Source organism: Sylvia atricapilla, chromosome 8 (genome assembly GCF_009819655.1).
Source record: "Sylvia atricapilla isolate bSylAtr1 chromosome 8, bSylAtr1.pri, whole genome shotgun sequence".
Lineage (NCBI taxonomy): Eukaryota > Metazoa > Chordata > Aves > Passeriformes > Sylviidae > Sylvia > Sylvia atricapilla.
Genome location: NC_089147.1, coordinates 20,535,058 through 20,562,190, shown reverse-complemented (window position 1 = coordinate 20,562,190; position 27,133 = coordinate 20,535,058). Strand labels below are relative to the sequence as shown.

At 38.3% G+C, this 27,133-nt stretch overlaps 1 protein-coding gene across 3 annotated transcripts in view; it reads left to right on the top strand.

The window, feature by feature from the left end:
- Positions 1-1,299: 1,299 nt before the first annotated feature.
- Positions 1,300-27,133, top strand: part of USP54 (ubiquitin specific peptidase 54) — a 46,997-nt gene continuing 21,163 nt past the window's right edge. Inside the window, exons 1-10 of one of the 3 annotated variants that reach the window (XM_066324046.1) lie at positions 1,300-2,309; positions 4,944-5,036; positions 14,857-14,991; positions 15,913-16,026; positions 16,160-16,242; positions 18,058-18,163; positions 20,040-20,186; positions 21,533-21,682; positions 22,951-23,119; positions 24,346-24,516. In XM_066324046.1, coding sequence (XP_066180143.1) covers positions 2,163-2,309; positions 4,944-5,036; positions 14,857-14,991; positions 15,913-16,026; positions 16,160-16,242; positions 18,058-18,163; positions 20,040-20,186; positions 21,533-21,682; positions 22,951-23,119; positions 24,346-24,516 — 1,315 coding nt within the window. In that variant the 5' untranslated portion in view covers positions 1,300-2,162. The remainder of the gene's footprint in view (positions 2,310-4,943; positions 5,037-14,856; positions 14,992-15,912; positions 16,027-16,159; positions 16,243-18,057; positions 18,164-20,039; positions 20,187-21,532; positions 21,683-22,950; positions 23,120-24,345; positions 24,517-27,133) is intronic. The other 2 variants (XM_066324045.1, XM_066324044.1) reach the window with 2 other exon arrangements.

The following is a 27,133-nucleotide window of genomic DNA, read 5'->3' as shown; positions in this document are numbered from 1 at the left end:
CACAGGCTTAGCCACTGCACCTATTGCAGAGATCCCTAAATTGATCCCTGAATAGCTCACACGGTATGGTTGGCTCATGCTTCATTAAGGGGCTGAGCAAAGAAAGGGAGCTGAGGCTGAAATTGCTTTGAAATGACTCCTGTGTAAGTTCAGCACTCAGGAATGTTGTGTGACGGGCACGGTAATGGTCTGTGTCTGCAGGCTTGCAAGCACGTCTGAAATTTTGCATGGCACACTGGCGACCAGGAGGACTACTCATCTGAGTAGGTATTTGCCTGCCTTACAGCAATGCTGAGACTTCATTAATATTTGTAGAATGGATTTTACAGAAGTACAAATGAAGTTTTATAGAAGGGAATGTGTTAGGCTGCTGTAACACATTTGCAGGTATTTAGGAAGTTCTTTGTGTTTTGACAGGAGAAGAATTTATAATTGTGTGGAAGGTGAAGAGCACACATTAACAGACACCCAGGGTATCTTTGTAAGGCATTATAGCCTCAGTTAATTTTTGCTGATGTACAAACCCTACATATGTCTATTTTGTAGTGACTTCATGCTTCAATTAATACTTAAATACTTTTGGATTAGAGTTGTCCTGCTCATACCAGCTGTAATAGCTAATTTCAGTTGTTATTATGTGTAGCAAAAGTTGTATAATTCTAGATGCCATTGGGAATGTCCCTGGAAAATACTATCCAAGTTTCTGTTAATAGGTGGGCTATACTTGAGAGAACTTAAAAGTGTTGCCATGAATCTTGTAGTTCCTGTTTCCAGGAATTGCTTAAATATTTTTTTTCCAGTTTCTTGTAGATGAGGGAAAAAGTGAACTTTTTGTGGGAAGACTGCTTTCTGTTGAATAATTGTTGTAGCTTCTTCACAAGCTTCTATGCCTTCCATAAGATATATATCGCATGTACCTAGATTAAGTAGCATTTTAGAAATACACACAGTTTCTGATAAAGGAAATTGGGAGACACTTTTTTCTGGAGAGTGCAATGGGTTGCTGAGTCAAGACTGAGCCTTGTGCCTTCCATGTTCAGTGCAAAATCCCAGTTCTAGGGTGGAGAATGTGCTAGCATGTATTCATAGAACCACAAATCCTCATGTAACTGTTTGAATGAATAATATATGTTTAAAAAAATAACACTACAAGATTATAAAGGATATGTTTAGCTACTGCCACGAGGTTCACTTGAACGTTGTGGTTTATTTTTTTAATCTAGTTTACTTCTTAACCTTTCTGACATACTCCAAGCCTTGCTCTTACAGGCTTTTCTCAGAATCCTCTGTTCTTTTCCATATTATTTTATTTTTTGGGTGGAGGAGCATTTAGATTTTTTGCTTTGTCTCTGAAGATTCAGTGTATTGTGGGAGGTGAGGCAACACTGGTCTTGGCAGAACACCACAAAACCAAGAGAGTAATTAAATGACGCAAGCCTTTGATTATTTTTCTCTCTCAAGCTTTCTGGCAGAGCTGGGCATTCCGATTGCAAAAGGAGGATCGAGAGAAGAAGTTTCTAAAGATTGCATGAGGAATTAGAAGAACTGTATCAGAGACTTCGTGCTTCTTTAAAGCTCTTCGCTCTCAAGTTCTGGAGTTACTTCTTTTTCCCCTGTGAGGAGAATGTCTCTTTCATCATCCCAGATACATGTAACTGAAAGGGAGCTGCCAAGGTTGTGTTTTGGTTCCTTTGCTCCCTTACTAATTGGATTTGTCCCATCTTCTTCGGGAGGATTATAGAAGGATTACAGAAGCTGCGGTTTTGGGGGTGTGGGAGGAAGTTGTTGGTTTTTTTGTCTTAAATCTGGGACCTCCTTCATTTGCCATTTGTTCTCTGAAGTTCCTGCCTGTTTTTGCAAAAGGGAGAAGCAGCATAATATGAACTTGCACAACTGTGGATTCCTTCCCTTTGCAAATGTTCTGTGTGGCTGCTTTTAAAGGAGGTTGTCGCATGCATAAGCAGCAAATGAAGAATAGCATCCCAGCCTGGATTTAAAAGAAGCAAACTCCTTGAGTCCTGGCAAAAGGATAAATACTGTTTAAACTATAGTTTAAGGAAGTCTGGGTGTTGTTCCAGTTTCAAATTTTTTGAAAGGAAGCATCTGATCGAGTCAAATACTCTGCCGCCTAAACCTGCATTTTCTACAGTTGAAACGGGAAGATGTCTTGGAAAAGAAATTACTTTTCTGTGGGTCGAGGGAATGTACAGGGCATGTTTACTCCACGAAATACCACCTCAATAGCACCCAGTAAAGGTCTCAGCAATGAACCAGGACAGAACAGTTGCTTCCTGAATAGTGCGCTACAGGTAAGAGCACAGAATAAAGAATGTTTCTGGGTTTGTCCTCTGTCTGTTGCAGTATTTTCCTAGGCACTGTGCAACAAATATTGAGACAGCCAAACTTGAGTACATAATTGTTGGTGGGCCTAGACAGACTAAAGCTACGTGTGGAAAAGCAGACTGAGTTATTGAACAGCTTTTTCATTTTCAGGTTTTCCTGGTGAATTCAACAACATTTACACTGTCATCATTTACTGTACTTGAATGTCTTGTTTGTGTAAGCTTGTAGAATATCAACTAAAGCTAAAAACGTACATAGAAAATTTATTTTAAAATAATAGGTTATTGCATAGCTTGCAGAATGCATACTCCTTAAAAGTAAATATTTTTTGTTGAACCAGTCAGGGTCTGATAATAACAATACAAGATGCATTTTAGGTAGTTCAGTTTTCTTTCTTGCTGCTGCTTTGTAGCTTAGGTTAAATGACTGGGGTTTACCGTTTGATTTAGAAGAAAAACCTTTTCTTGTGCCAAATTCAGTGGAGTGGTATGGCTGCTATAGAGGTGTTGTCACCATTTAGATGTTTGAACATCTGATGGTTGAGATTCAGTCCATTTGGCAGCAGGGCCTAAAATCCCTTCACATCAGTTTCCATCCCTTCATATGAGTTGTCTGTGCAGCACACACTGTATCACTATGGGTTTGACTTCTGTTTGTTGTGTTGTTTTTTTTTTTCCCATGGGCACAATCTGGTTCTCAACTAACTTCAGGCTTCCATATAGCCCCAGTGCAAATAGTACAAATATGTGTACCTATGGCCCTCAATAGGCTTCATATGTTAGAAATTACAGTGCAAAGAGAAGTTTCCAGTGATGTTCTGCATCAATTACCTTTATTAAGCTGTAATGACCGGCTGCTTCCAAATACTGAGTTAGTGAACCTAGGTCTGGACTAAGTAGATCCTAATACCAGCTGCCATACGTGAAGATAAAAGCATGACCTGGTCTTTAATCTGCTACAGAAACCCTTTTCTCCTAAAGCTGGAGAGAGATAGGTACTGAAAGTACTTACAATCAAAGCGGTATTAAAAACAAAAAGGCAAGATGGTAATCATTTCATAAAATACATACTTCTGGGGTTTATCCTAATTTTTTAACACTTAGTCTGAAATGCTCTGGAATGTTTGTTGCTTCTTGCTCTTAGGAATTTCTATAAACATTCGAGCTAAACTCCAAAGGCAATTACATAAAAAAATTGGACTCATTCCTAAATGTAATTTTTTTGTCTTTTTGTAAAGTCTGCAGTCGTTTCAGGAATGTTTGTGTGTAATCAGATGTTTTCAAGGCTTATGTTGCCTCGCAGGCCCTTAAGTACAGGGATAGTTTGAGTATAAGCACAGCCATGGCAATTATGAAGTTTTGGGAAACTTACAGCTTATATTTAAAAATGTGTTTACTGAATATTACATATTACTATGGCTTAAATAACAAATGTTTCCAGTTAAAAACACTTACTGAAACCAGCACAAATTTTCCCTGGGTGCTAAATTTTTTCTAGCTGGTTGCTGTAGGCAAATTGATCAGAAGTAAGAAGTTTGGTTCCTCTGTGCTAATGAAGCATTTAGCTAGTCACATGCCAGCCTGGACCTTGCTGCTCTGTCTGGAACCTGTAGGACGTGATTTAGGTCAGGGCTTCTTGCAGTGCAGGCTTGTGCCTTCTGAAAGCCTGGTGACTGAGCTTTGCAGAAAAGTTCTGTTAGTTTGAGATGAAATAGCCAGTGCTGACCACCTTTATACATAAAGAGCTCACTGTAGAAAACTTCAGAGATAGGTATTATTGCTATTTTACAGGTACAAGTTTGAATAATTTCCCACGAGTGCACAGGTTTAGTAGTAAGACTGAAGAATAAAAAACCATGCTGCTGTTAGAGCAAATGTCACCTCTCATTGTTGCCAGCAGAACAATGCCTGCTTGCTTTTCTGTGCTGTGACCCTGCCTAGTCACACACCTGTTATTACCTCCATACCTGTTCTGAGAGAAAGCTGCAACTGCCCTGACAGGCTGGAGTTAGTAATCATGGCCTGTGAGGACACTTAGTAATGATAATATTGGGCATAACGGATTTTAGGATTCTACTGTTTTCGCTTGCACAAACTCGTTAATGTATATACTGTTGATGCTCCATTTTTTTTTAACATTTGGGCTTTCTCCTCATAACTAGAAAGCTGTGTAGGATTGGAAGAAGGGAAGAGTTTGGTCCCCAGCAGTCCGTGGGGTGCCCTCGGCAGCTCTGCTCAGCCTCATGGTGCGGTTGCCCAGCGGCCAGCCCTGGTGCCAGCACAGCAGAGCAGTCAGAGCAGGTGCTGTTTAAGCCAGCACTGCCACATGGATGAAGAAGCGAGTTTTCTAATCTAAAAAGCACATGGCAAGAATTTCAGAGGAAGGTCATACTGTATATTAGCATGTGAAAGTTACAGCTAAAGAAAAAAAGTTGAAAACGTCAACTTGCAGTTAGATAAAAGGCATCCCTTTTAAAGGTGATCACTGATATCATTGGTATACTTCTTGGATTATTCAGCATACGCAGTTTAACCAGAACCTTATGCAGTATTTTATTTCATGTATTCATAAAATTGGCTGTGCCCCTTTTTCTGTTTCAGGTTCTCTGGCACCTGGACATTTTTCGCCGCAGTTTCCGGCAGATCACAACGCACAAATGTATGGGTGATTCTTGCATCTTCTGTGCTCTTAAGGTAAAAGTTAAAAATACATTCTTTAAAAATTTGAGCAGAAATATTTATTATATTTAATTAATATTTATAATCAAACTTGCATCTGAAAATTGGTGAGAAGTAGGTCAGTATGATAGCTAATGGTCCAAGATCCAGTTTTATAAAATGTTCAAGCTAAAAATTTGTGAAAATACTGTTGGCAATTTTTCAGTTACAAGGACTCTTCATAATGGTGCGCAGGTCATTGTGAGTCTCCATTAGAACAGGCAGTAAAACACAAATTTGCTTTATTTTCCAATTTATCGTCGAGTGTACAGATGTAATACCATATGCAGTCAGTATGCTCATCAACATTTACCTTTCCTTTCAGAGCTACTTTAAATGTCAGGATTGGGAAGGCCATTTAGCTAAGCCTTTCTTTTCAAAACTGTTGATTATGTAAGGCTAAAAGGCTGTTTTCTACTGTAAATATTGATGTCTGCATTAAATGGCTCTGCTCTTTGTGGTCTGTTTTAAAAAACATCAATTCTGTTTGTAGCTGCAGATGCAATAACTGGCTGTCATAGAGGCTGCCTGGACAGTAAGATCTAGATGCTAGCTCTGATTTTGAGTACTGCTACATACTTGAGTAAATTGTGCAATCCTGTGTCTCTGTTTGTCTCTATCAAATAATTTGTTGCACTTCAGGGGGGGTTTTCTGACCTTCTTTCTAGATTTTGCTAGCTCAACCTCAACCCCCTGTCTTCTTGTGGGAGAAATGGACATGATGCAAACATGATGAAAATACCAGCTTTAATCTTCCTGAGAAATGATTTTTATTTCTGAAATTGAGACTTAGATGTCTTCTTTGATCACAAACATATTGTAAAATCCAACTAAATATATAAACTAATTGTGGGAGAATTTGTGTCGTGAATTCTACGTACAGTTATGAAAATGACAGACAACATCTTATAAAAATCGCAAAATAGAGAGTGCAGGTTTAAATTAAGATCATCTGACGTTCCCAGGCAGTATTTATGGTATAACAGCTGTCTTGCTGCTGTTATGTCACATCACAGGTGCTCTGGTAGAGAGAGAAAGGCTTGAAATGAATTATCTAGTGAGATTTTTGGCTGTTGTTGAGGAGTTTTCTCTGGCAAACAAACAGCAAATGGGAGACTATTGAGGCATGAATTAAGATAATTTCTCTTTTTTTGAAGGGAAATTTGTCTCAAGACAGATCTGTTGAAATGATGAGACAGGATGATATTTACAGCAGTTCCATCAGAAGAAGAGGATGTTACAGTGGGTTAGGAGCAAGGTAGTGCATCCAAAGTGAGATACAGCTCTTCAGACACAGAAAAGATGGAGTATTATATATCCTCTTCCTTAAAGGCGAATGACAAGACTTAGGCATGATCTGGTTTCATTAAGTTCAGTGGGATAATTTAAAGTAATTTAAAGGTCTTTTTTGGATCATGCCCTTGAATAGTGTCAAGTGACTGTTGGTATTATTTGTTAGCCAATATGAGGTCGGAAGGAAAAGCATTTAGGAACTTACTTTTGCCATTATGGGGTTTAACCTAAAAGCATGATGAAAGAAATACCAGGAGATGAGAGGTTCTGCCATGAATGAAAGTAGACTCTCAACTCTGCACCAGAGTCTAGGTTTTAGTATCAAGATAATAGTTAGAGGCCTTTCTGTATGGAGTACTGAAAACGAGGAGGGGGGATGTGAACGGATATTACAGGAAAGAGGAGAGGATGCACTTTTGTGGTTCTGGTCTTGAAAGATGAACTGCAGACAAAGATGCATGTGGATTTGCAGTACTGCTATGAGAGGGAAAGCACTACAGGAAAACTGGAAGATGACAGGATCTCTGGAATATATGTATTAAAAGCAGACATTGGGTCAAAGAATGTTTAGTTTTGTTGGTAAAATCCTTGTTTTTGATGTCTTGGAGGGTGCAGTGTGCTATTATAAATTTGGAAATGACAGGTGGTGTGGCAGAATTCACAAATTCTATGCCTGCAGCCATATGTTTATTTTTTAAATTAAGCAGCTTTCAAAAAATTTGCTGCTCTCTCTTTTCCCTCTCAGATATCTGCAGATTTTGTTTGTGTATGTGTTTCTGCTTTTGTTAGGTTTTTTCCTACCTGAAGTTCTTAGCAATAATGTTTCTAGCTGAGAGTTGTTACAAGCTTTAATTTCCAATAAAACAGTAATACTGCATCAGATCCTTTACTACTTTTGCCCATTTTGGAAAACTTGCATCTGGTTGTGTGCAGAATTCCTAGAGCTTATAAAAACTCTAAAGAACACATAAGCAATTAAAAAATTACCTAGACAAGTATTTATGAATATGGGCAGTAACCAAAACTTGAAAAATTAAATAAATTCCAACTGGATCCAAAGCAAAAAGTTAGCATTTACTTTATCTGTTCTTCCTGGGAGATTGCTGAGTGTCCTACCAAAATCTGTTCCAGAAACTGTCGGGGTTATATTGTGCCAAGCTTTCACTTTTATTATCTTGTGTAAAATATTGATGTGTGTACATAAGTATTTGAAAGTTTCGCCATTCACCTTTTTGGGTTGTTATCAAGTCAAATACTATTTATAAAGGTGAGTTATAAGGGCTGTCACTTGACTCTAAGTGAAATTGGAGGGGCAAACATCACTTCAACCCCCCAGAAAATCCCTGGGCACCAGAAACATAAGCTGTCTTCAGCTTGAATGCAGCTGAAAAGGTAGGGGTGTTCACAAGGGACGGCCCCAAACCATGGAGATGGTCACACTCATCTTCATGTACTTCTTAAGCAGGCAGTAGAAAGGGGGGAAAGGCTGTTCAAGGTATTTACTCGTTCTCTGCTGCCCTCTGGATCAGTGTTTTCAAATTGCTCTATTTTTTCCTCCTGTAAAAGTCTGTCTGTCTGGTACCTGTTACGTGTAAACTTCTATAAGACAAGTGGGATTATGTGCTTAATGTGCACCTAATACTGCAAGCATCACCAGAATCATGTTTTGTGTCCCGGGGCAGCAGGGTCATCCCCTCCTTCGTGTGCTCATCTTTTCCCCTGCCCCAGCTCTCCTTTCTGCTCTGGAAGCCTTTAACTGTTGTCCTGCCAGAGTAATGCTGGATTAGCCTCCAGGTCTTTGACATCCTCTTTTTCTTGAACCTTAGGCTTTGCTAAGATGAGGGAGAAGAAGTGGCTGGATCCAGTGGGAACACCAGAATTTGGAGCTCTATACCATGCGAAAATCTCCTATTAGGGTCTGGGGAGAGGTAATTAGCCTTGCATGCTGTCAGGTGGATCTGCGCAAGATACTTGTCCAGACCAGCAAGGTGGAGGCAGGACACGTTTCCTCTTCAGAGCATGCTGGCATGTTCAGATTCCAGCCTGGCCTGGGAAAGGGACAGTACTTGCGGGGAGGAGCCTGTGTCATATTCCCCTACTTCACTTCAGGGACCCTTCACAGCATACCTGACCCCATCTGTGTTGTACAGGGAAGGGTTCATGCTCTTCTCCTACTCCGAAGTGTTGCTCTGAAGGTGACATCCTCTTCCTTTTGACTCTAGAGGAAGATAGTCTTCTCTAAGCTAAGGAATAACACTGAAGTTGTATTTTTTTCACGTTTTCTTGGCTTGTTCCAGCTGTTTCTAGGGATTTGGATGTTGTGCACGGTATTTACGGTAAATGCTTAGTTAGCTCTCTAAATATTACTTGTAATTTCAAATATGGGATCACAGGACAGTGATGTCATACCTGATCAAATCACATTTTATTTTTGTGTCACATTGAAGACCTCCATTTCACAAGTTCTTAAGGTAATTTTAAAACTTGGTTTGCTATCTGATTGTGTTTACGTAGCTAGAAAATGAACCTTGGACTCTTCCCAGATATGCATTTCTTGGTTATTTGGAAGGAACCTTGCATCAAGAGCTATTTAAAGGGAGAGGTTTTTGCTGGAATCCCAAACACTGCTCCTTAAGATGTGGCATTACTAAAATATTTTTTTTCAATACACAAGCTGTCCTTAACCAGTGTGTGGTTTGCCTGCTATAACGCTGGAACAGCTTTTTGATTTATTATTTATGCTGAAGTCTACTATGATTTGGTTTATTTTCCTTTTTTTTTTCAGCATGACTTCGCTTTGGTGTTTATCACAGCTGGAAGAGGGTAGGAAGGGGGAAATCCGTCCACTGTACTGAGCATGCCACAGAGAGTTTGTTCTCCTTCCAGGGATTGTACTGGGAGCTCCATAGTGCCAGGATACAGGACAGAGTGTTTTTTGTAGGTCACAAAGAAGAATGTTCTATTGATTGATAAATTCTAATAGGGCTGGTCTTTTCTGTTGTTTTGTCATGTGCAACAAAAGCAGGAAGAATGTGAATTTTCTGTGTAGAAATGATGTTGTTGTTTAAGATGAAAACAGAGAACAGTAGGGTTTTACAGCACTTTAAAAAAGTGGAATGACTATAGTTGGTTCTGAAAAGCCACTTGCTTGAAATTGAGTGATGTATTATGAAATGTTCATCATGTGTTTGAGGTTATAATAGGTTGGTCACAAAGATTTCAATCTCCTATGCTATTTTTCGAATGACAGTAGTATTTCAGGATAAAACAGTAGTCAACATACATAAAATAATTACTTTTATTGTTTGAACTTTTTTCTTCAGTTGGCACTTGTAATTAACTGCCTGCCAAATAAACTAGCAACAAGTACAGTTTTCTGAGTTAATAAACTGGTAATTGAAGCTTCCAAATAACAATTGGCTGTTTTGATCTTGATCAAGCAGTTAATGAATTGTTACCTAGTAGATGTGCACATTCTATGATTAGAATTTCTTTCCCTGCCACCTTCTTAAACAACACTTGTGGAAAGTATTACTTTCACTTGATTCTGGTAGTAGACAGGAGGACCTGACTTGATGGAGTCTGTACTGGAGACCAGATCTTCATGTTCAGGGTACAGTGTGAGTACAAATGGAAGAGACAAAAAAAGATGAATAAATGGAAATCTGACTTGGAGGTTTGAAAAGAGATCAAAAGACACAAAACCAAATAGACATAGAATTTGTTGCAGCCTTTAAGGCGAATGTAGCATGAGGAAATGTGAGCTAGTGGAAATACTGTGGGTGGAGGCTGATGTGTGTGGATAGGAGAAAAGTGTTTTTTAGCAGCCATTTGAAACAGGTGGTTGTACTGAGTACAAGAGTTCACTGAGAGAGTGTAGTGTTCTGAATGAGAGATTAGGTACTATGAGCAGGAAAAAAAGGTCCACTGAATTGAACAGGGTAAGAAGAGCATGCTATTGTAATGGAGAGAAAGCTTAAAAAATTATGCAAACAAAAATCCTATTGCCAAAACCGAGAAACAATTGATTAGTGTAGGGAATACTAAGGCGTTTGAGGGGAACGTGTTTTGTTCTTTGAAACACCATACCACCAGAGCTGCAGTGATATCTCTGTACAGAAGAAACTTCTGTGTAATTCTGGAAAGGAATAGTTAGTTCTCAGAAAACTGCCAAGGACACAGCTCAAAATTACAGTGCATGAACACTGTTCTGATTCAGTAGCTGTTCCCTATTGTCTTCACCCATCAATTTATTCTTATGTCAGCCTACTTTTGCATGCTTGATTAAAAAGTCACATGTGAATGTATATCAAGTTTGGTTTGTTTCATCAGGATGGTTAGTTACACACTGCAGATGTTAGTTTATTCCAAATAAATGGAATTCTTCTTTCCTGTGGAGGAAGTTGATTCCAAACACTAATAAAGATAATGGAGCAGATCTTGTAAATAATGGGGGGAGGGGTTCACAGTTACTACAACTTTCAAATCTTGGAAATAACTCCCAAGAATGCATGTCAATCCCATGAATTACCTAGAAGAATACTTGCTATCTTTTTTCTCTATTATTCTTTAGTTAAGCCAGGTGAGAAAAACTTCGTTTATGATCATGCATGTGAATTTTAGTGTTCTGAAATATCTTCAACGTTTCTTAAAGGAGTTGCGTGATAAATGCAGCTTGTCTCAAAACTTAGGTTGTTTTCTTTTATTTGATCTTTGATCGATATACATAAAAAAAGTTCACACTGATCCCCATACCCACACGTCCCAAAGTGGAGGACATTGTTTTGTAAGCCCACTGACTCTGCCTGGCTTTGTTCTGATGTGTGTCAGAGGCCCAGCTGTGTAGTAGTAGAAAAGATATGAAGACTTCAGTTAAAAAATGACGAAAAATCCTTCTGAATTGTAAAAAAAGTGAGGCCCTACAACTGATTGTTTGAGATGGTTAAGGAAGTTCAAGGTTTGGACCCATCTGAAAGCAAGCTGGTGAAAGATAACAATGTAATTGGAGTTGATCTTCATATTTGGGGAAGGACTGTATGCAGCTAGATGGACTTTGTGAATTTATTCGTCTTAAAGAACACATACACTTCTTAATTCTCTTCTCTGCTGCCCTTTCCAGACTTTGGAAGAGCTGTAGGGAAGGGGGTGTGAAAGGAGATGGTTTTTTTCTTCCATATAGATCTCTCATAGGAATGCAGTAAAACCAGAACACAGACTTCCTATCTGAAACATCCCTTGCTCACACTGCTCTGTCTTAGCTTGTAGACTGACCAATGTGCCAAGAGCATGTCCTCAGTGTAGAAATCAAAGTAGTGCTATTAATACAGTATTAGTAATTCTTAGATTTTTTGATAAGCTAATTCTTTTTTTGTTCTGCACCCTTGATTTTAGTTACTGCAAACAGGTAAAATAGAAGAAACTTCGCATTTTCATGGGGCTTTTAGCAGTGTCAATTCATATTGTTGCCACTGTTAGGGACATGCTCATTTGTGTTGGAATGTAGCCATTGAAAGAGATCATCAGTGCAGGGAGTAACACTGGTGGATTTCCACCATCTTCAGTTTCAGAAGTTGGAGTTTTTGAAGGAGAACAAAGTTTGTATGTTTCATATATAAAGTTGTCATGTTCCATAAACCCTTGGAAGAAAGGTGCTGTGGATAACTCCTGGGGCAGAATCAGGAGTGCTTTTCTGGCTTTCGTACCTGTGTATGGAACCAACCAGTATTTGAGCAATTAACAGGATCGCTCACAGACAAGACCTTAAATTAAGGTGGGAGATCTGACTTAGATAATGCAAAGTGATGAAATTGCAGGAAATGCCACACCTGTCCATTTAAGGTTGAGAGACAAGAAAGACTTGTTCTGAAGGGGAGTGAAGAACCTGTCTTGAAAAAGAAAGGGGAATCAATCCCAACAGCCCCATCTCCCCTCCAAAACCCCAACTCCATTGACAGAAATCTAAGAAAAACTAAACTCCCCTGTGTTCAAAGAGCCTTTGACTCCATTTGAGGTGCTTTTGGGTCTTCTTACAAGCACTGGATTCCACCGTGCTCTAAACTGCACTGTGCAATGACACAATAAGCTTTGATCTTTATTAGATTAAAATGCACAATTACTGGTTTTAAGATTTTTTTTTCTCTCTTGTAATCTAAATAAGACTATATACCATTGTGTGCCATGTCATTACAAATGTGAAGAAGCACTCTTCCATATAATATTGGGATCTGTTACGTCCTGATTTTTGCATTCTTCACAGAACTGACATTGCTTAATTATTTTTTGTTCCACGGTAAGTATACTGTTTCTTTAAAGAAGGAAGTTTAAAAGAAGAGTTTCCTTGTTTGCTTTTCCTTTTACATAATTTAGAGCCTGCATTGTTTCTCACCCGTCAGGAGTGCAAAGCCATTTCAGGGCTCTCATTGAAGCAAACCAGGTCCTGCCCATCAGCTCACGGCAGTGAGGTTGTGGACCAGTTGCTAGACAAGTGGCTCAGATCTATGAAGTGAGATCGAATAAACAGAATAAACACATTTCTGAAGCACAGTTGTGAATATTGTGAAGTGCTCTTAAATTACTTAATGTAAAATGTGAAGCAGGATGCAGTTATGCTTCACTGCCTTCTTTTTTTGAGGGTCACTGAAATGAGAAAATTCACTAATGAAACATGAAACTTGCTCAGTTATCAGTGACAGAAATGGCGATCAGGTTGAAGCGCAGAGATGTTGTCATTCTTTCTGTTTGATGTCTGTATATCTAAAAGATATCTGAGGAGGGGTATTGTCTGTAGGTCATGCAGTATGCTGCTGCCTCACTTTCTCGTCATTACCCTTTTCTCACGATTCTGTGATACTTTAATAAAGGCAATAGTAAAAGAGCTGTAGACTTCAGCACAATGGACTGTTATCCATGATTGAGCACCTTGAGGACTACCAAAATAAAAGTTGCAGTAAAGAGAGATAGGCATATTACATCTGTGTTAGACTGTGTCAACTCTATAAATTGTACCATTCCTATGGGCAGAAATGTCAGAGGCATGGAGGTTGGTTTGCTGCCTGTGCAGTGACAGCTGTGCTCTGCACTTTTTCCAGCTTCCTCAAAACAGACAAGATCGTACCATTTGGCAAATGTCCCAGCTTACTTTCTCATTTCCTGATAAGAAACAAGTAAAAATAGTTAAAAGAGAGAAAGATTTAGATTATTTCCAGTAGGAATTTCCAGTAGTATCTATATATCCTAAGTATGTTGGGGACAAGGTATCTATAATTAAAGGAAGAAGTACTATGTGAATTGTGAATCACTGCAGATTAGTATAGATTTGAAAGAAAATCAAACAGGCAAACCAGTTTGATTTTCTCGTTATTTTACTAAGTTTAGAAGGCAGAAAAGCAAACTGGTGCACAATTCAAGGTGATCCCTTTTTCCTCTCATGCAGTATGAATTGAGCTTTTCCACAGTCTTTAGAGAAATTGTGAGGAAAGTTTTATAGGAAAGGACAAGCAGAATTTTGAGATTGACAGTGATGAAGATGATTGCTTGTCATATGAAATGAGGTAGAAAGTAGAGTACAGTGGTGATGAAGAGTTATCTTGTATCAAAATAAGGGCTAGAGATTTTTTTACTGAAACTGAGGATCTTGCATACAAAATTATGGTCCTATTCTTGTAGGAAGAGCACAGTGAAAGTTAACTGTTCAGATGATGTTTTGGATATTTCACACACATGTGCACACAAGCACACAAAATAAATGTGGACATTTAATCAGTTGGGGAATATGTACGGAACTTTGATGGGTATAACCCACAGTTCAGACAATAATGTGTCTTTTTACAACTACTCATCCTTGAAAATGATTGTTACCCAGGTGATGTGTGAGTTACAGTTATGAAAATGCAGGTTTATGGCAGCAAGTGAACAGCTGGCTATACATAGGTGCTGCCATTCCTATTCACGTCATGCCTTTTCCCTCCTGCGTGCTGATACAAAAATCATGTTCTTACCCACTTGGACTTAGGAAAGGTAAATTTAGTAAAGTGTGCAAGTATCAAGTTGAGGCCATTTAAGGGCTAGAGATGTTTAGAAGGAGTTGCTTAAAGGAGGAAACAAGGTGGCATGAGTAAGCCAGAAGTGAGAAAGTTAAATGGAGAGAGAGAGAGAGAGAGAGAGAGAGATGGGAATAAAAAGTACCAAGTTTTGGTGTTTGTTGTATTTGCTTCAGGAATCAGATTTGGAGAAATAAAAATAGATCCAGGCAGGTTGACACTGAGGGAAATTTTCTCCTGAACTCCTAAACTTCCCTTGTATATGTGAAAGGAAAAATACACCAAGATGCATATGATTTCAAAGGAGGAACTTTCTGGATTTTCTCTTATAGTCTGTGTGCCATACAAGTTTCTGTGTGTTTCAAGATCCAAACAAGTTAAATGTTTGCTGTTTGTTTTCCGATCAATTCAGTTGTATTTTGAAAAATACAGTAACTTTATTATCTTTGTGGGTTTTTTGCTAGGGTATATTCAACCAGTTTCAGTGTAGCAGTGAGAAAGTGCTGCCTTCCGATGCCTTGCGCACTGCTCTTGCAAAGACATTTCAGGATGAGCAACGCTTCCAGCTGGGTATCATGGATGATGCTGCTGAGTGTTTTGTGAGTATAACTGGAAGATGGTTTGACAGGCAGAGATGTGGCCCACCACTACCCAGTCTTCCTTGTTCTTTTTCCCCCCCCTTAATTTTTCCCTCCCTTATTTTTCCTTTCCCCAAATTGTGACAGACTTTGCAGTCTGGCCTGGAAAAGTGCATGGAGAGATCCACAAACTAATGATTTGGAAATGGTAATTTCATCAGTAACTGGTATTGCAGTTTCTTTGTATGTGTACTGCTTGGTCTCTCCCAGTGTGCTTTAGACGTGACAGGCAGCTAGTAGTGTTAGTGAAAAATCTTTTGCTGGAAGAGTTGGCAAGAGATTTCTGGCACCCACAGATTAATGTTGGAAACAGTGGGAGGAGAGAAGATCTTGGGACAAGAACTCCTGGGAACTTTAAAAACAGATGTAATTGTATGAATTAATATCTAGAAAATGTTCAGTCTTTTTGTTTCATACAGAGTTTAGTCTGCCTCTTCATATATTAGTTCTCCCCCTTTTTGATTGCATGTAGACGATGTGTGGCATATTTCAAAGCTCTCATGGAATGTAGAAGTTGATTTATTTTGTGGTGATGAGAAGGTAGTGTCAATCCAGTGATTTTTAAAACTGCATAGGTGCTCTTACATTTGGTCATATCCATGGATGCTTGAGAACTGGACAGACAAATTATCAGCAGAGTCTTCAGCAGTGCTAGTAAATAAAATAAATGGTTATCTGGTCCAGCATTTCAAATCAGAAGTGGAGGGCATTTCCTTTTTTATCCAAGAAATACCAACTTTGTTTTTGAAGCAATTTTCGCAAATTTGCAGGAGCCGTCTGTCTGTAACATAATTGCATCTGATATGCTTTTGTAATATGTATCTTAACTTTGTCTGCAGTTGAAATTATCTAATGCATTTTTTCCTTTTTTCCTTTGGCTAGGAAAACTTGTTAATGAGAATTCACTTCCACATTGCAGATGAGACAAAGGAAGATATTTGCACTGCACCACATTGTGTTTCCCACCAGAAGTTTGCAATGACTTTATTTGAGCAGGTGAGGTAATATGTGCTTAATACCAAAGGCCAGCTCTCAGACGTTGCCACAGTAAAGAAATGTGCAGGCAGAAGTGGTGCAGTGGAAATACCTATTTAATCTTGTCAATGTGTTAAATTTTCTTTCTCTTTAGTGTGTTTGTACCAGTTGTGGTGCCACCTCTGACCCGTTACCTTTCATCCAGATGGTACATTATATTTCCACAACCTCACTCTGGTGAGTTGAATTTTTCACAGGGAACCTCCCCACCTCCTTCCCCCCCCCCTTTTGTTTTTACTCCCCCCTTACTGGTATTGTAGTTGGATCTTTATGAGCTTTATTGATTAAATGTCTAGAACATGTTTTGTTCAGAGTTGGCAGGGCTTTGGTAACTGTGATAAAGAACATCAGGATTTAGTGAAGCAGAACATGGCAGTTTAGGCATGGGTCAGTGTGTCTGCTTGTTTATGATTCTGAATCTTGACAACTGTAGTAGCAAGGACTCACGTAGATTTTGAAAGACTTTAATGTGTGAGCAGGTGATTTAAGAAGACAGATCAGAAAAACAAAAAAAAATTACATTGAAAAGGACCTTTGGACATCTACTCCATCCTCATGTTTAAAGCAGGGCTAGTTTCAAAGCTAAATCAGGCTGCTTGGGGTTGTGTGTAGCTGAATTTTGAAAGTGCTTAAAGGACAAAAATTCCATGACTTCTCTGAGCTGCCTGTTCCAGTTCTGAACTGGAGGGTTTTTCCTCCTTCATGGTGACCAGGACAATTCCCTGAAAACTAGGGAAGGATGCAGAAAGGGAACTTCTCACTAGAGGTCAGACATGATTTGCCCTTGGTAAATCCATTCTGACTGCTCTGGCTCACCTTATCCTTCACATCCATGGAGTTGATTTCCAAGGAGATTAATTTGGTTTGTCATGGCCCCAGGTGGTGGAGTGAGACTGACCAGCCTGTAGTTCCTCAAATCCTCTTTTCTTGGACGAATATATGACTCTTGTTTAATCTGGTTATGGGAGAACTTCCCTGGTGACTGTGACCTTTCATTAAAGGCAGTGCACAGAGCATGAGCTCTAGGTCTGTAGCAGATTGTTTGAACTAATGCTGGAGAAGTTCTCTTTGAGTAGATGGCTTCTCAGTTAAAAGCTGTTTAAATCTGATTGAGGCAGGAATCTGTTATTTGTTTCTGTCTGGAAATTTTCACTGGGATTAGAACTTCTCTTTGTTTTATGTCTGGCATGTGAGATATGTAGTTACAGAGCCTGAAAAAACTACCGTGAAAACTGCTAGTTGCTCTTCACATGCAGATCTTTGAAAAGGTACCACTTTACCTGTGTAGCAAGAGTACTGTAAAGCGTCCCCCTTGTGGCTGCTGCCTGCTGTTCCATCAAGCTGTAGATTTTCATTAGGTTCCAGCAGACACTGTATATCAGAATATTATTTATTAGAAAAGGGGGAAAATAGTTAAGTAAATGGTATTCAGTATCTTTTAGGAAATATCACAATAGATCTTAAGTCATGCATTATTTTAAAAATACCAATACATACTAATATATTTACCTCTGGAACCTTTTTAAGCTTGAACATGCTATGAGTATTAATACTCTTGTGTACCTATTGGCATCTTTCTTTCAACTTGGAGAGTAAATTAAATTGGGTATTGTGCTATTTTTTGTCTGTAATTTTATTCAGAATGTGTCTTTCTGTCCTTCTTTACTGTAATTATACTTATTGAAGGGGGCATATTTTGAAGGAAATATTTCATTTTGAAATCAAGTAATTATCAAAATGTTTAAATTTTCTTTTAAGATACAAAATTTAAGCCAAACAATCTATTTCTATTTGAGTATTTTTGTGGAAGATATAGTAATTTACAATTAATTATGTGTTTTTTTCTGTATTACAAAATAAATACAATTTGTTGTGTATTTTAAGTTTCTTAACTTTAAGAAAATTTAGGTGAAACATATCCTAGATTAGTGTGGGTTTGTGTTTTTATTTTATTGTTAAACTTCTGTTTTCCATACTTTGTCTCCACTGAAGCAATCAAGCTATTTGTATGCTGGAGAGGCGGGAGAAACCAACTCCAGATATGTTTGGAGAGCTCCTGCAGAACGCCAGCACCATGGGGGATCTGAGAAACTGTCCAGTGAGTAGCCTTGGTTTGCTTTGGGTGTGAATTCGGTATGTCACAGTTACTCAGTCAAGGAAGGCAAAACTTAGTGATGATGGGTGCTTCTTTGACTAGCCACAAGTATTAAAAGCGGGAATAGATGCTTATTTTTTATGTATGTCATAAGTGCTAGATTTCTAAAGTAAGAGTTCAATATCCTGTTCTGCCTTTTTAATAAATATGCAGAAAGAGTAGTCATCAAACTTCTTTAACACACTGATTAATAGGTAGGGCAGAAAACAGCTGCAGAGTTGCTGCTTCATGTTACTTCATGTTACTGTTACGTGCATTAGCGTTAACAGGAGGGCTTGTGTACCTGGTTATTTTTCTCTTGTGTACCATTTTATACCTGGCTCCCCTCTCAATTTGTAACTCTGAAACCTTCAGTAAAAGCCTCCATTGAAATATATACTTTTTAATATTGGCAAATGGTGGCTTACTTATCTAAGTAAAAGAAATTAGGATATTTTATTGTCATTTAAAAGGTGCGTATGAGTCCAGCTATTTAATAACCAATGAATGTGACATTTAATAGAAATACATTCTTGGTCAGGGCAAACTGCTATATGACTGTGAAATAATCAGTCGGATAAAATTGTATACCAGCATTTGCTGCCTCTTTCTTTTTATACTCAAAAAAAAATTCTATTGAGGTTTAGCTAAATATGATCTTAAAGTTATACAAAGGAAGCTTTTTATCAGGATGCCATGTTCCTGCTGTCAAGCTGAAAATGCTGAAGCAAAGAAGATAATTTGAGAGTAAGATAGGCTGGGAGGTAATAAACAGAATTGCTTGTACTTTAAATGACTCTTTCAAAATATATATGAATCAAACCTTGTATCTACATTTAAAAATCAGAGTCCTCTACAGTTTCTTTCTTTCTTTGTTAATTTTCATTTTTGTCTGTCACTGATGGTTGGGATTGAAATTCTGGTTAAATTTTCTAGATGACTGGGGGGAAGAGACGTTTTGTGATCTCTTCCCCGGTTTTAATGTCAGAAATTATTATATCCAGTTGTGAAACTGGACTCTGTGGACCAGAGAAATAATTCTCAGTATGAAAATGGTATTTTTCCTGCAGTCTTGTAGGAGTACCTTTGTGATGTGCCTCAGGGAAAAATGAATGTTGCAAATGGACTTTGTCATATTTTCTATTGCGTCATTGACATGCCCCTCCCCTGAAAAATGCACTGGTACTTATTTAAAAAATAAAAAATAGGAAGAAAACTCGAAACAGGAAATAAGAATTGTAGAACTTTTATGAATTACTGAAACAACTCTTCTTCTCCTGATCTTCCAGCTGGTGTTCTCAGATTTATACAAATACTGACCTGACTATATTGTCTAAGATGGGATGTTTGAGGTACCATGTAGAAACACTCAAATTTAACAGCAAAGCAGGACTTTTTCTGCTTTTTAAGCAAAGCAGAAAATTTTTCTGACACTGTCATATAAGGCACCGGTGTCTGTACATACAATTTTTAATCTGAGATTCTGATCAAAAGTGACCTTTCTATCCTATTCCTAAGAATGTTACTGGAATCTTTCATGTACATTTGCATCTTTTTTTTAAATAAGCTTGAGATTGTGCTCTATGTTTCAATCAGCATCAATAGCAGGAGGAGGAATTGGCAGTGTTGACTTCAAAGCTTGAGAATGCAGGATAGTCCTAATAGCACATCTCATCTATGGCATGAGAAGCTCCTACCTTGGCACTGAGCATATCGGCCGTGTTTCACCACCTCCTCTTTGGAAGCTATACTTCCGACACTTTGACTTGGTAATGTCTTGCCCTAACATTATAATAAACACAGAATTATATCCAGTGTCTTGTTTTATTTATATGCTCAGAGTAACTGTGGGGAGAAGATCCGTATTCGTCGTGTGCTGATGAATTCTCCGCAAATCATCACCATTGGCTTGGTTTGGGACTCAGACCACTCTGATCTGGCTGAGGATGTGATTCACAGTCTGGGAACTTGCCTTAAGCTGGGAGATGTGAGTTTTTTTATTTTAGTACTACTTTAAAAAACAGTCTTTTCTTATTTGTCTACAGTAGCAAATGGAGAAAAATATAAAGTCACTACCTTTACCTTTTTTGGTGTCAATAAAAAGAGGAATAGAGGGCAGAACCAAGGATCTGACCTGTCTCTGAAAGCCTTAGAAAAACCTGTGAACTCTATATTCTTGAGTTTCTGAAATGTCTGAAACTTTACAAATACTTTCAAATGAAAGGAAATTCTGGATTGGGGTTGTGCTATTGCTATGAAAATGCACGTGTGCTCTTTCATTTTAAAGAACAGCAGTTTATTTCTATTTCTTTTGAAGACAAGATGTAGTTTAATGGTCTTTGGGATTGGGTTTTTTTTTACTCTTTAGCTCCTCTTTTTGGTGAAATGTGTGGTCATAACTGAAGAGTTATTTGTGACTGCTCAGTGTCTGAGAGGTGGTGGCTTGCACTGTGTGATTGAATGACAGACTGAACTATGTAGGATCCAGATGTTTGTCCCCTGAAGGATTTACTAACTCTACATTAACTGATGCTTTAGAGCTGAATTATGTGTATATCAAACTGTAGCTGTGTCTTATTGTACAATTGAGATACTACATAAAATAGTTTATATATATACACATTATGTTTAAAAAATGCATTGTTTAAAAAAAACATGCACACAGAATCAGTATGAGCTAATGGAAATGTGGTTATGAAACAGTGTGGTCTTGTGTAGTAAAGCAGTAATGCACTACAATGTGAGACTTATGCATTTTATATTAATAAAATTCAGTCAAATAGAAAAGATTTTTTTTTTCTGTGTGCTGAATTTTTTTGATCTGATGTCTTCAGTTAATCTTTTATGTGTTAGCATCATAAACTGGTCCATGCTGAATTCTGGATAGCCCTTGCTGAAGTCAGAATAAATGCCAGCTGTTTACTGTCCAAACCACTTTGTTTCTGCAAAAAAGAATGAATGTTTTAAAGAGTATTTGATGTAATCAGTAAGCATGACACAGAATACAAATTTTCAAAATAGAGCCACATTCAACTTATGTAACAGGTATTTTATCATTGTTGTAAATGTCTTCCTTCAAGTAGACACATTCTCCAAGTCCAACTTCATTTATGAGCATGTGGTGAGTTGGTCAGAATCCATTTCTGATCTGTGTCTCTGGTTTTGCTTAAACATTGCATGATTACTTATTTATTGCCTTGTTTTCTCTATCTTTTGAAGTAAAAGCCTGACACCTCTCTATAGTACTTTGAGATCTTTGAACATTTGTGGTATGTAAAATTCTGAGCACTTCATTAATTTCTCCTTCCATTTTTCTTACCTCCCTTCTTAAAGCTCTTCTTCAGAGTAACTGATGACAGAGCAAAACACTCAGAGCTGTATTTGGTGGGAATGATCTGTTACTATGGAAAACACTATTCAACCTTCTTCTTCCAAACTAAAATCCGCAAGTGGATGTACTTTGATGATGCTCATGTCAAAGAGGTGAGAAAAAAATGTTTAGGAAAATACTCTTGGAAATTCTTTAGCTGCTTGTGTGTAAATCCATACTGTTTTCTACAGATTTTGAGAGGTTTTTTGCTGGTTTTCCATTCAGGATTCACAAATTTTGTTAGTCCTTTTTTCTCAGCAAAGCAAAGTATTATCAAAAAAAGCATACCAGAAATCTCAGTAGCCCTATTCTTAGTTCTGTTCTGTTGGCTCCCACTCTTGTTTTTATGCTGTTTGAAAACATGCAGTTTGCTTGTGCATACAGCTAACACCCATCTCTTTCCTTGCTGACAAACAGTACAGCTATTTAGTACCTGCTGTTGAACTCTGCTTGAGTGTCTACATGCCAGTCTTCCCGAGAGTTTGCTGCCAACAACAAATTTTCCACTCTTCTGTTAATGCTTTTTTTAACCTTTGCACCAAGCATGAGGTCCTTGATATTAACAACACCAGTGCTGGGATCTTGGCACGACATTTATAACCCATTAGATTGTTTGACATTATTTTTACCCCTCTCCTGTTTTCCTTCTAGTCATGGAATCACAAAGGTGAGAGAGGAAAATTTTCTCCTGCAGTCATGCCAAACACAGTCTCAGTGGGGAAAAAACTGTTGATGCATTTGTTCAATCATACTTCTTAGCAGAAAAATTTGGCAAAGATAGATAGTGCAGTGCTTTAGTAGAATACTCACCTACAGAGCAAATTTCTTGGAGTAAATGCTCAGTATATCAGATGAAACCTGTATTAATACATAGGGAAGATTAGAGATTAGTATTACTAGGTGAATTAATTGCCTGGCCTGTCACTGCTTGCAGAGGTCACAGCAGAAAGACTCACACTTGAAATATTTAGCTTTGACTTGAATTTACTGTCCTGGTGTCTTTTATGGTTCATTTTGTTCATTAAAAAATTCTTCAGCTTTTTGGTTGATGCGAAGTTAGAACATCTCAGAGGATGAAAAGTTTTTTATGGAAAAAACATCTGAAAGGGAATGATTATTTTTGTAGTTGTTTTTTAGCAAGAATTGTAATCAATTTAGCCATAGGATGATGAATACCTGAATTTTAATTCGGTTGGCTCAGTAGCATTCTTGCTGAGTCCAGGTCAATGCTGGCTATAGAAAGAGTTAAAGTATGTCAGTGGAAAATCAAACTGTGAAAGAATTGTGATGGGGGAAAAGAGAACTTATTCTAGAAGATAATGACAGAAAACTTTGCTGCCTTTTTTTTTTTTTTTTTTTTTTCCCCTGGTTGTCAATTCAGATTGGTCCAAAATGGAAAGATGTTGTGACAAAGTGCATTAAGGGTCACTATCAGCCTTTGCTGCTGCTCTATGCAGATCCAAGAGGAACTCCAGTGTCAACACAAGATTTGCCCCCTCAGGTGGATTTACAGCAATACAGCAGGACTTGCTATGACAGTGAAGACTCAGGTAAGCAATGTGGTCCCTGTGCCTTGTACCTTCATGCTGAAATGTGGAGTGTGAAATGTTTTTCTTCTTTGGAGTGTATTATTGTCAGCAGGGATCCTTGTTGCCTGCTAAAGCTGGTAAAGAACTCTGAATAGGATTTCCAGAGTGAGCCTCTCTCTTGGTCTAAGACTGCTGATTGTTTGGATAGCAATCTTCTCCAAAGAAGTTTGGAGAAAGAAATTGAGGGATGGGGGAAGTGAAGGACCTGATGTGGTGTGGATGTAGAAAGGAACATTAACTGATGACTTCAGTAACTGAACTTTCTGACTTCAAAAGATCTAAACTGTCCTTAAATAGGACATTTACAGCAGGTCTTGTTCTCGCCAAAATGATGTGCCCTCAAGGACAGTTTTTGCAGTTAAACATAAGAATGACTTCCTTCTTTATTATATTTATTCTTTAATTTCCTCACTGAGGAATGAGTATGAAACTAATAGCCTGTGTATTAAGGAGTGTATACATCACATACGTAAAATAACCAACAGTCTTCAAACTGTTCAGATTTTTTATTTTTATTTACTGAAAGTGGAGGGAGGAGATTGCCTTTTTCACCCCCTCTAATGAGTTCAAGTATTACTGTACTGCATCTGAATCATGATGCTTCATACTTTTAAGAAGGGGATCAATGTTGGCTTCTTGAGAAGGAGCAGGTTACTTTGCTTTAGATAATAGTATGTCACTACAGAGTTTATACCAGATAAGCTTTTGATTTTTAATAGAGGAAACCTGTTAATTATTATTGCATGATGTTCTTGTTACCCCTATTAATATTTCGTACTTGGGTAATTTCTTTTTACTTTCCCCAAAGCAGTGTTTCATATTGTATTTGCACTCAACAGTGTTGAAAATGGACAATAATTTCAGTGTGGTACTAATGTGTACTTTCAATCCAATGTATGTAGTTTAATTTTGCATGTTAAAAAGATTCAATAAACTTGGACTTAGCAAAGAGGAAGAAAGAACAGGTTGTCAGAGGGAATGACGCTGTCTCCCTGCTTCCAAAGGAGCAGACTATTCCTATAATCTCTGGTGTTCTTAAATCAGAATTGGTATCTTTGATACTCTGTTTTTCTGTTAACTTCTGTACAGTTGCCCCTGCTCTCTTTTCTTAGCCTTTCTTGACTTTTATAATAGCTGAAAAAGATTGCAATTTGATATTCCTTCCCTGACATTTCTTTCTTCCCCAGGGAGAGAACCTTCCATCTCAAGTGATACCCGGACAGATTCCTCTACAGACAGCTATGCTTATAAACAGGCACACCATGAGTCTGTGGTCAGTCACTTCTCCTCTGACTCCCAGGGGACAGTCATCTACAATGTGGAGAATGATGCAGCTTCACAAAGCAGCAGGGACACAGGTAGCAGATACCATTACAGTTGTGTGTGATCATTGTCATTAGATAAGATGATTGCAGTGGATTCCAGTTGAAAATATCTCAGTATATACACACAGCCTTTAAATAAAATAGGGAACAGTGTTTGATATCCTAAATGTTTGATTCGTAGTGAGCTGTTTGCATTCACCAACATGATTTAAAAGTCTTGTTGGCTACTGTAGACCTGTGTCTAGGCAGAGAAGCATTTATAGATTTGTTTGACTGTTATCCACAATACTGCCTGCTCTGTTACATAATTTTGTGAGTTAGAGTCTGCACAGCCCTGTTGGGTTTGATAAGTGTCTTGTGTGCTGCTTTCTTGTCTTTGGGCAGTAATTTCATTTCAGCAGTTGCAACTATCTGGGAAAGGTGCTTTCATCACCAGAGTCCCTCATACTTGGGATCTAAGGACTTTCTCTGTAAGTTGGTGTTGGTAGTATTTACTGCACCAGTGAGGAGCATAAGATAATATCGTCCTGTGCCATGGAAGCAAGGCGTTCCATTAAGCTGGAATATCCACTGAAAAGGCAGTCTGTATGTGTGTTTTTTTGGGCAGCTGAACAGTTTGTCTGAACACTCTTTAGTTGAAAAGAGGTTAACTGGAAGTCTAAAGATTTGATCTCCTTGATTATTCATGGCTGGTGACCACAGTCAGCCTGTTTCTGCATACAGTAGCTTCTAAAAACATCACTTCTAAAAAAGTAGTCCGTAAGTTAAGGTCAGAGTTCTGTGGCATCAGAAATAGGATCTGCTATTTCTGTTTGAAAAGTTATTTTATTGTGCTGTAAATAGATTTTCTAAGAAGACCTAAGAGTAGAATCAGCAGCTGTTAGGTTGCACCAGAGTGTCAGACTGCTTTGTCCTTTTATTTGTAAAATTGTTCCTCTTTTGTATCATAATTGGTTCATTTGTAACAATCTATGGTACATCAAAACCTGGAAAAAATGTTTCAAGTGCACTTTATTTAGTACTCTTTCATTCTTCATCAGAGGTCTGAGTAACTGTAGTACACAGGTTAAGATGGCCCCAACAGTCCTTCCAGTGTCTTAGCAAATACTTAATGCTATAGGGACCAGTCATAGTCTTAGGTAGGGTGTGAGAAAGAAAAGAAAATTGAAGCAGAAATTGAGTGATGCAGAAACAAAATGTATGTTTGTCTTCGGAGTACTAGGAAGACAGAATTGAAAGATCTAGTTGTAAACTACTTAAATAGTCTGCAAAAATGGCATAGAGTTTATTGGATTAGGTTCCTTCCTGCAAAATGTGCCATGCATAAGTTGGCAGAAAACGAGAGTAAGGGGGATGGTCGCAAACATGTAAGCATGAAGTTCAGCATGTAACCTTTTGTTCTGTCATTTTAAGTGACTTTGTCCTTTTCTTTTTCTTTTTTCTCCTGTTGATTCTATCCTGTGTTATTCCCTTCAGCTTAGCCCATTTCTCCACCTAAATTCAGTTGTCCTTATCTTCCCTGATTCAGCCTTAGCTATGGTCAGTCTGTCCCCTTTGCTAGCTACTTGTCTGGGCATTTCCCTTTTCTTTTACCTACCCATTACCTTTCCAAAAAAAAAGTCAGTCTGCCAACTAATACAACTGCTCTCTCATCAAATGGTGATCCGTGGGGCTATAAAGAAGCCATCCACACTGACCTGTCAACTGAATCATTCTGGGCAAGAGCAGGATTCTTCATTTAATGGCCATTTACCCACTACTCCAGCACAGAAAATTATGGACCCTATCCCACATCGTCCTCCGGGGAAGGACCATCATTGGGTTGTATGACCTCAGGCTCCTGGGTACTTCAGAATGGGGCAGAAGAGTGGCTGCATAAGCCCTCTGTTTGCTCCTACCCATCTGTGCTGCTGAGAAAAATGTGCGTATTCTGGCTGCCCTATTCATGCAACTGAGATTCCAGAGGGAGGGACTAGAGGGTGTTCTGTCTTAACCCATTTGGTTTCATTTTGTTCTCTAACATGCTCTTAGAGACACGCACAACTCCTACAAAACCAGTCTTTTCCTTTGAATATTGCTGTTTGCTTGTGAAGCCATCCCAAGTCTGGAGGATGAGGTATTTAAGTGATACGTTCATCAAGAGACACCTTTTAAGTGTACCATTAGGCACTCAGAAGTTCTGGCTTGTTATTTTAGTGAATTTTAAAAAGTGAATGTTAAGTGTTAGCTAATAATATTCTTGGGATTTTAATTCCTGTATTCCTGTATTTAATATCCTGTATTGCTATATGCTGGATTTAGTTTTTGTTCCAGAGTGTCCAAGTAAAGACAACAAAGCCTGTGCCCTGCAGACTTCTCATTCTTGTCATCTCCTCCATGGCTATTTAATGTCCGATGACAATGGGACAATATTTGAAGTCTTTGAAAGGAGGAGAAAATCTTAATGCAAAGCTAGCAGCCCTCATTCTGAAAGACTGAGCTGGACTTTATTCAATGCAAACCCTCAGCTAGTGCTAATAGCACTAAATCCTGTCAAACAGTTTCTCTTATGGTAGTTAAGGATGCTAACCAAGCAATCTCTATCAGGCTGGAATGTTTAACTAGAGAAGTTGTGCATGCTGAAGTGAAACGTAAGTCTCTTCTGTCTTGA